The 8,910-nt window shown below is 47.7% G+C and overlaps 2 protein-coding genes across 2 annotated transcripts; one reads left to right on the forward strand and one right to left on the reverse strand.

Annotated features, from left to right (window-relative positions):
* The first annotated feature begins 1,893 nt into the window (after positions 1 to 1,893).
* LOC119356033 (probable pectin methyltransferase QUA3) lies at positions 1,894 to 6,051 on the forward strand. The gene is made up of 7 exons (XM_037622927.1): positions 1,894 to 2,422; positions 3,078 to 3,281; positions 3,364 to 3,574; positions 3,647 to 3,908; positions 4,029 to 4,400; positions 5,019 to 5,114; positions 5,552 to 6,051. Exons 1-7 carry the CDS (start codon positions 2,060 to 2,062, stop codon positions 5,772 to 5,774), a joined length of 1,731 nt encoding a protein of 576 aa, XP_037478824.1. The 5' UTR covers positions 1,894 to 2,059; the 3' UTR covers positions 5,775 to 6,051.
* A 226-nt stretch (positions 6,052 to 6,277) lies between these two features.
* LOC119356034 (RHOMBOID-like protein 2) lies at positions 6,278 to 8,104 on the reverse strand. The gene is made up of 5 exons (XM_037622929.1): positions 7,622 to 8,104; positions 7,351 to 7,514; positions 7,057 to 7,220; positions 6,719 to 6,960; positions 6,278 to 6,617 (listed from the first exon to the last, which is right to left on the reverse strand). The coding sequence occupies exons 1-5, from the start codon at positions 7,960 to 7,962 to the stop codon at positions 6,506 to 6,508; spliced, it is 1,023 nt and encodes a 340-aa protein (XP_037478826.1). The 5' UTR covers positions 7,963 to 8,104; the 3' UTR covers positions 6,278 to 6,505.
* Positions 8,105 to 8,910: the final 806 nt, after the last annotated feature.

Below are 8,910 nucleotides of genomic sequence, written 5' to 3' on the forward strand. Positions count from 1 at the left end.
CAAATAATCTCCGCATGACACCGCCCTTCATTCATCTTCATCGTCACCTTGAAAAGAGCAATTCCAACTCGTGAGCCTAGAGTTTGCAACTCTCATACGACTTTTCTTTATTTAATCTCTCTATTTGTTGAATATTCCTCTTTCGTCCGTGAGTAACCCCCAATAGACATGGGAGGTGGAGGGGAGTTGTGAGAATCATTTGTGCCTATCATCTTCACATCACATTGCTGCAAAGGCCACGTCGCCACACCGCCTGTGCGCTGACGTGCCTTCCCCGTTCCGCCTGACCTCTCCGGCTGCCCTCGACATGCTTCTCAACACCGTGTCATTAACTTGCGGACCTCATCTTCGTTTAACAGAAAATAGTGAAAAATACATGAAGATCTTTTACGGGAACCGAGAAAAATAGGTGTAAAACTTCCTCTAAATTATACTGTCATCCCATAAAAGTCGTTTCACGCGAAGATTTTTATAGAAGCTATTGGAGTTGCTAAGAGCATCTCCAATAGCGATTCAGATTCGCTGACTTGCTGTGGCAAAGGTAGCTAAGCTACAATACCACTACATTTGCCCAATCTTGTCTGTCGGATTAAAAAGCGTCGGCGCAGATCGTATGCTACAATATGGTCAACAGTTATTTGCGTGAACAGTGTTCCGGAACAGAGATTTGGCGAATCTCAGCCTTCAATTCTTGATCCCGCGGCAAAGTCAGCGGGGACTTGCTGTGGCTAAGTCCTCGAATCCGATTCCCTCCAATAGATGATGCAAATTTGGAAATGTAAAACAAGGTGTTGTATAGTTTACATTACCAAGAAATGCATTTTACATCTCTAAAAAAAAGGCAACTCCAACAGATGATGTATATTGGTGATGTAAAAGTCTAACTCCAATAGATGATGCGTATTGAAGATGTAAAAATTGTGTACAACCGGCACAACCACTATACAGCATTTGTACAGCCACTGGACAATTGCATTTCAACACGAAAGGGCAATATTTCTACAACCAAAGGAAAAATATTTTATTTACCTCTTGGGACTTTTCGTCGAGCACGTTGGAGACAGTGGCCGTGGGCGTGACCGCGTCTTCCTCCATGGCCGGCGGCGGAGGTGGAGGAAGGGTTCCTTGACCGGATGCGGTCACCACGGCCACCGGCATCGGCGAATCAGTCGACGCAGTCGCGACCAGCTTTGCCTTCTTGGCCACCCGACATGGGTTTGTTGTTGGGTTGCGCGCCGCCGACCGCTTATGCCTCCTCCGCGGGGTTTTGGCGGTCAGCTGTTTCTTTGATGGCGGCATAGCTGGCACGACAACCGGCCTGGGTGGGGCAAAGCCGGGGCGGCGGGTTGAGGACGGTGGCATGGCGGCAGAGGAGGGATCGGGGAAGGCGGTCGCGCCAGTAACGTGGGTTAGACCGACGCGGTTGCGGCGGAGGAGGCGGAGGGTCATCAGAGTCAACCATGGCCCAGGCGAAGGGTGGTGCGCAGGAGGGGGGGTGGAACAAAAATGAAGGCACTTGGGTGGTGCGCGCGTGATCGGTTGTTTTACATCACCTAAAGATGGAGGTGCTAAGGTGTTGTATTTTACTCCCCTGTTTTTAAATATAAGTTTTTTTAAAGATTTCATTATGGACTACGTACAGAGTAAATAAATAGATCTATATTTTAAAATATGTCTACATACATTCGTACATTACTATGGAATCTCAAAAAGAGTTATAGTTACTCACGCGGGGGAGGTGATGTAAATTATCATCTGTTGGAATGTATAAATTAGTTATTCTTGCATCAGATGCTCTAAGTATGGTGTTTTCGAATAAAACAGAGCTCCAATTAAGCCTAATCTCACCACTCATCTCTCCTCGCACACAGATCTCATCTCACGCCCACTTTTGCTCTTTGTCCCGCGACGGAACCGAGACGAGCACGCCGATACGCAAAGCACAAGCCCAACAACTAAAGCTCGGAATCCAAACCCCCCTCGCCCATGGCCTGATCCCATCGACCGATCGAACTAGCACGCCACACGCCCTCGCGGCCCCCGCCGCGGCCACCGCCCGATGGGCCTCCTCAGCTCCCTGCAGCCGCACCGCCGCGGGAGCGGCGGCGGCGGCGCGCAGTGGCAGTGGTCGTTCCTCGACGCCGTCTGGGCGGTGTTCCTCGTGGCCGTGGTCGTCTTCCTCGCGCTCGTCTTCACGCCGCGCCGCGGGGACACCCTCGCTGCCGCGGTGGTGCCGCCCTGTGCCGCCTCGGAGGTGGACCTCCTCCCCTGCGAGGACCCCCGCCGAAGCTCCCGCCTCAGCCGCGAGATGAACTACTACCGCGAGCGCCACTGCCCCGCGCGGGGGGAGGCGCCCGCGTGCCTCGTCCCGCCGCCGCCCGGCTACCGCGTGCCCGTGCCCTGGCCCGAGAGCCTCCACAAGGTTCGTGCTGTTGCCACTGGCCGTTCCGCTCAAAATTAACCCCTGATTAACCGTTGCAATTGCAGGCGTCAGCTAGTGTCTTGGCAGAGTAATGCTTCTGAGGACTGTTGCTTTGATTTGTTATGTACTAGCTTGCTAGTGTACGACCAGCTTTTGCATCTCATGCTCTGAGTGGTTAATATTTGCATGACTTTCTGAAATCTGAATCTATGCATTTTGGAAATGATGGAGTTATTAGAGTGAAAGTTACTGGATGATGTCTAGAGGTCTTGAATGCCAGACTGGTTCTGAGTTTGGGAAATACCAGTGATTAGGATGATTTTTCACGGATATGATTTTCGGATTAGGAGGTGAAATATGCGCCCACATTTTTAGCTAACAGGTCTGGTGGATAAGATAAGACTAAGCAAGCTACTAGGCACAAGTTTTGATGGCGTCTGAGCTAGCATGACCAAGGACTTAAAAAATTCAAGTCTAGCTCTTGCACCTTCAGCTATGGGTTTGTTACGTTGACCTTACCTGAGGAATGTACATTGGGACTGGAAATAACAAAACAGAGATAGTATATTGGTTTACTTCGTGTGTTGACAGGATGTAGATTAGTTCTATTCCTCTTACACCGAGATTTACCGCTTGTTTATTGTTCTCTATGCAGATATGGCATGATAACATGCCTTATGGCAAGATTGCTGAAAGAAAAGGTCATCAAGGGTGGATGAAGCAGGAAGGCTCATACTTCCTTTTTCCTGGTGGCGGAACTATGTTTCCTGATGGTGCCGAACAATATATTGAAAAGCTTACCAAGTATGTTCCACTAAGAAGTGGTCTCCTGAGGACAGGTCTTGATATGGGTTGTGGGGTAATAATTTTTTCTTTAATATGGAGCTTCTATGTTTTGTTTTCCAAGTAAAATGGCTACAACTTTTTTCCATCCTTTGTAGGTTGCTAGCTTTGGTGGGTTTCTGCTCAAAGAGAATATCACGGCACTTTCCTTCGCCCCAAGAGATTCACATAAGTCGCAAATACAATTTGCGCTCGAGAGAGGAATTCCTGCATTTCTTTTGATGTTGGGCACACGCCGTCTTCCATTTCCAGCACAGTCCTTTGATTTCGTCCATTGCTCTCGATGTTTGATACCTTTTACTGCCTACAGTAAGTAATGTTTTCTTCTGCATTCAACATGCACGTCTGCCCTCCCTCTCTCTGACATGTAAAAAATGGCAGATGGCAGTTATTTGATTGAAGTTGACCGTCTACTTAGACCGGGAGGTTATCTGATTATATCCGGACCCCCTGTGCAGTGGAAGAAGCAGGAGAAGGAATGGGGTGAACTTCAAGCAATGGCACAGACTTTGTGTTACAATTTGGTTACTGTAGATGGCAACACGGCCATTTGGAAGAAACCTAATCAGGCGGCATGTCTTCCTAACCAAAATGAATTTGGCCTTGATTTGTGTAGTACTGATGATGATCCAGATGAAGCATGGTAACAATTTTCTGTGTTTTCTTGTGTGTCCTTGCAAATTGTGTTTCTAGCTTTTCAGTACGCCAGAAATGCATTTTGCATATTTCTGTTTGATCGATTATAGGGTTTTACTGTTTGCAGGTACTTCAAGTTGAAGAAATGCATAAGCAAAGTTTCTCTGTCGGAAGAAATAGCCGTTGGTTCCATTGATAAGTGGCCAAATAGGCTGTCTAAACCTTCTGCTAGGGCCTCCTTTATGGATGATGGTGTAAACTTGTTTGAAGCAGATACACTGAAGTGGTTCAAAAGAGTGTCATATTACAAGAGATCACTTGGTGTGAAGCTAGGTACTGCACTCATACGTAATGTCATGGACATGAATGCATTCTTTGGAGGATTGGCAGCTGCTGTAGCGTCTGATCCTGTGTGGGTTATGAATGTTGTTCCTGCTAAAAAACCATTGACACTTGGCGTAATATATGACAGGGGCCTGATTGGAGTTTATCATGATTGGTAAGTATGCAATACTTAATTTGTTTATCTCATACTCCCTCCGCCCTAAAATAAGTGTCTCAACTTTATTATAACTTTGTACTAAAGTTGAGACACTTATTTTGGACGGAGGGAGTACAAATTACGGACAATTTCAGCGCCTTGCATGCTCATGTGCTTCTTTTTCCTTGCTTGTTGTAGTTTTGCGCACACTAGAAAATTCAAATTTATAGGTTGTTCATCCACCTTTTCCAAGCTATCCATATATTTGTCAGCAAGTTCTCATCTGATGCTGGGGAATTGCTCGGGCTTGCTGCCTGCTCTAGCATTCATTCTGATTGATTACTGGGTATTGTTGATATATAATTTTACATTTAAAACTTGATCTCTTCTACTAGATCCCAAAATATATGGCTGCTGAAAAATAACATTATATGACCTCTATGTTTGTGCCTTGTGCAAGATTTGTTCGCTTACCAGTTACCGCACTAACTCTTTAGTCTTATTTGAATATCAAGTTTTATATGATGACCATTTCACCTAGTAAGTTAATGGATCAAGCCATTTACATGAATAGACTAATAATCAATGTTCTTGCTTGTTGTAGTTCTGAAATTGATTGTATAACTTTGGTTCCAGGTGTGAGCCTTTCTCAACATATCCTCGAACCTATGATCTGATTCATGCTGATGGAATCAATTCTCTGATAAGCGACCCAAAGTCCGGAAAGAACAGGTAGACCGACTGGACTTGAGATAGTCTAGTATTACTAACCTGTTCTAGTTTTTCTGCAATTTTAGACTAATCTAATTTATTCTTGAAATACTATGTATAATTTCAGTGCAAACCAAGTAGCACCCAGACATTATCAGTTCATCTACAGCCACTTTGAAACAGGAATATAAATATCCAAGCATGATATAAATGAATGATTAGACGGCCGTTGCTTGTTGAATCTATATATAGGGATGAAACCACAAGAATTGCTCACAACTGGTGTTACTTGGTAATTGTATATGTTTAACCCAGATGATAACCGCCGTGGTAGAGTCCAAGCAAATACTCTATGCAAGTTTTTAACATTTATTTGATGGGATAAGCACCATCTACTAAATGGACGATACGAACTAAAAGGGCTACCTGATAACTGACCGCATTTCTACTTGTGGCAGATGTGACCTGTTTGATGTTATGTTGGAGATGGACCGCATATTGCGCCCAGAAGGAACTGCTGTCATACGAGACTCCCCAGATGTGATCAACAAGGCTGTACAGGTAGCTCGGTCGATTCGGTGGACTACTCAGGTACACGACAGTGAGCCTGAATCAAGCAGTGCTGAGAAAATACTTGTAGCGACGAAAACATTTTGGAAGCTACCATTAACATCGGGATAGGTTAGTTGTATCCCTGTATAACCCTTCCCCTGATTTTGAGTCTTTTGGGGATGGGTTGGAGGGATTAGCACTGATATCAGATTGAGGCGGAAATAGCTTTACTTTCTACAACATCGTTGGATCTTTAGTAACGAGTTAGGTACTGCTTGCTGCGAGTCTATGATTCTTTCTATGTGTTTTGTGGCCCTTACACCTCTTCCATTTGGAATCAAATTCCGGATTGATATTTGTTATAGGATGATTGCCCCTTTGTGAAAAGTGTGTATGGTTTGTTCCACTTGTGGTTACTGCATCCATGTTCGATCTTGCAATATAAACCATTCTAGTTGCGTGGAAGATGACTGAAGTCTTAACACAATCGCATTCCAACGATACCATTTCATGTTTGTGCAAGCAGCCTAGCGCATATTGATCGCACCAATTCATTCAGCGATGGCAAAGACGATTCGGTTCTTCAAGTATAACCTATTCTACTCTGAACATTGCAAGTGCGACTGGCTATGTAAAACCAAAGAATGAACAAACGCCTTAGCCACAAACAAACCAGAGTGAATTACAGAGCTTTAATAACACATTCAAGCAGAATTGCTAGTCAACGCCTCTTGGACAACAAAGGAATGCAAAAGGTGCAAGTTCTATACAGCGCAAAAGTATAAAAAAAATGCCAAACTGAAGCAATTATCTGTATGGGCAGCACGTTTGTCTCCACAGCTGTTCTCCTCTTATTTTTATTAGTTGTCACACTTCCAGTGCGACGTCGGGACGCAGGTAAGGTAGTGGCACCAGCTGCAATGGTCGTTGCCGTTCACCCCGCGGAACACCATCAGCAACCCTACAGCAAGCCTGCGTACAAACAAGCATGGCTCCAGATTAACTACCACACATGACGCATATTCATTTTGTAGAATCTGAATGAAGACTTTGTATCTTGCACCGGCGCTTACCCTGCAATGGCTAGGAGGAGGGCGACGACCAGGAGGACGATCTGGCAGGCCGTGTACTTGGACTTTGTCTTGCCGCCGAAGGGCTGCTCCAGCCACCCGAACCGGGGCTGGATCAGCAGCACGAAGCCGAGGAGGAAGCCGGTGAGGAACCCGCCGATGTGCGCGAAGTTGTCGACGTGTGGCAGTATCCCCAGCGCCAGGTTGATGGCGGCGATGATGATCAGGTTCGCCATGGCCGCCAGCTGCAGACGGTGTTTACATTCGGATGTCAGAAGGTGTTCGACATGGACCGAAGCAAAATACAGTAGTGGCAGAGACGAGGGGGGACGCGCGCGTACCCTGTTGGTGTAGATGGTCCAGTTGGTGATGAGCTCCGACAGCATGGCCCCGAGGAGGCCGAAGAGCGCGCCAGAGGCGCCGACGGAGACGCCGTTCCTGATGAAGAGCACCGAGAGCACGCTCCCGCCCAGCCCCGAGAAGAGGTAGACCAGGCCGACCTTCCCTGCACGACGCGACGAGCGCGGCGAAGCCCGGTCAAAACAAGACAAAACAAAGCAACACAGCGTGCGCACGCTGTAAGCAAGACCTCGTCGCCGTTCTAGACGGAGTCGTCGGTCGGGCCGGGCGCTTACAGAATCCGAACTGCTGCTCCAGGCGGACGCCGACGAAGATGAGGCTGATCATGTTGGCGCCGAGGTGGATGAGGCCGGCGTGCAGCCAGGTGCTCGTCTCCAGCCGCCACCCCTGCCCCCCGTGCACCACCTTGTACCGGTCCAGCCCGCCGTACTTCCCCAGCCTGCATGCAGCGCCATGCCCATGATCCGATCCACGATGAGTACAAGCAAGCAAGAGAATCGAAAGATTTGAGCCGGTGGGGAAGAGAGAAGATATCTGTGCGCTTACGTGGCGGAGGAGGGCCCGAAGAGGGGGTTCTCCTTGAGCGGCTGGAAGGAGAAGCGGCGGAGGAAGCCGCCGCCGAGGCAGTCGGCGCCCCTGCCGTTGCGGGGGCAGTCATTGTAGTACATGACCACGACGAACATGGCCACGTTGGCCAGCACCACCAGCGGCACCAGCCACGTGTGGTGCTGCCGCTCGCGCTCCGCCTCCTGGCCGTAGTAGAAGGGCGCCACCGGCGGGGCGTGCTGCCAGTCGCCGCCCGCGTAGTACCTCCCCGGCGGCGGCTTGATCCCCGTCGTCGTCGCCGCCCTGGCCGGGCCGGCGGCCTCCACGTCGGGGTTCGACATGGCCTCCGTCGATGAACCCACGCCCGCACCGCCCCGCTTCTTGGCTGCTAGCCTGCTCGGTGCAAACACAATCGTTTGCTGGTTGGCTTCCCAAGGAGACGACGACTGGAGACCCGGTGTTTGTTTGGAGCCTCTGTGGTGGTTTTATCCCGAGGGTTTTTAATCTATGCGTGTTTCTTGTTTTATTATTTCGTTTAAATAAATATGGACAAATATTGGCCGCCTATTATTGCAATCTGGTTGTTGGAGGGGAGGATTAGGAGTTGGCGGGAAGTTTTATATGCAAGAAAGAATGGAGGGTCTGTGGGTTCAAGGAGTCGAGATGATGATGGCGCGATTAGAAGTTGACCCCTTGGCTCACTTGATGCTACGCTCGAGCTGTATTCGGGCTCTCTCCGGCTAAATTATTAGTGGCTTATAATCAGCTTAATAAAGGTGAAATACTTTTACACGCATGGATCGGCAGATCCTTTCTTTAGAATCAATCAACCAACTGGAAGCTCGCTGGCGACACTGATGTTTGCTACTGACAATTATTGTCCAGAATTCCAGATGCATGGTAGGATTGTCATTTTTGTAGGAGTTTTTTCTATAAATAAGGAAATGGAGTATCGTGTGTATTTGGCATATGATGTTTCATGTTTTTTGTAGATATACCATTTTTTTGCGCTTGTTGGTCTCAGCTTATTATGGAAATCATTTCGAAAAGTTTCTGGCCATGCTTCATTTTAGTCTTTCTTGCTAGGATTACGCTGTTGTTTACGTCGTTACGTTTGAAAGCTACTACTCCAGAAAGTTGTACTAAATCAGTGTCAATTTACGAATCGGAGAAAGTAGTATTTCCGATGGCGAGTGCGATACGAAGGCCGCGTAAGTTAGTTCAACACTGCTATTACAAGGAAGGAAGCATTCCACGCGTTTCTGCCATTTTCCGGCTCGTTCCATGTG

The sequence above is a fragment of the Triticum dicoccoides genome, chromosome 2A (assembly GCF_002162155.2).
Source record: "Triticum dicoccoides isolate Atlit2015 ecotype Zavitan chromosome 2A, WEW_v2.0, whole genome shotgun sequence".
Lineage (NCBI taxonomy): Eukaryota > Viridiplantae > Streptophyta > Magnoliopsida > Poales > Poaceae > Triticum > Triticum dicoccoides.

What these genes read in the sequence shown, in the direction of transcription:
- LOC119356034 (XM_037622929.1), bottom strand. Translation starts at nt 7,962, where the DNA reads ATGTCGAACCCCGACGTGGAGGCCGCCGGCCCGGCCAGGGCGGCGACG. An exon ending in TTCGGGCCCTCCTCCGCCAC is followed by an intron (nt 7,515 to 7,621) that starts GTAAGCGCACAG and finishes CGCTGCATGCAG; the next exon opens with GCTGGGGAAGTACGGCGGGC. An exon ending in CTCCTCCTAGCCATTGCAGG is followed by an intron (nt 6,618 to 6,718) that starts GTAAGCGCCGGT and finishes GTTTGTACGCAG; the next exon opens with GCTTGCTGTAGGGTTGCTGA.
- LOC119356033 (XM_037622927.1), top strand. Translation starts at nt 2,060, where the DNA reads ATGGGCCTCCTCAGCTCCCTGCAGCCGCACCGCCGCGGGAGCGGCGGC. An exon ending in GTCTTGATATGGGTTGTGGG is followed by an intron (nt 3,282 to 3,363) that starts GTAATAATTTTT and finishes CATCCTTTGTAG; the next exon opens with GTTGCTAGCTTTGGTGGGTT. An exon ending in CCAAAGTCCGGAAAGAACAG is followed by an intron (nt 5,115 to 5,551) that starts GTAGACCGACTG and finishes TACTTGTGGCAG; the next exon opens with ATGTGACCTGTTTGATGTTA.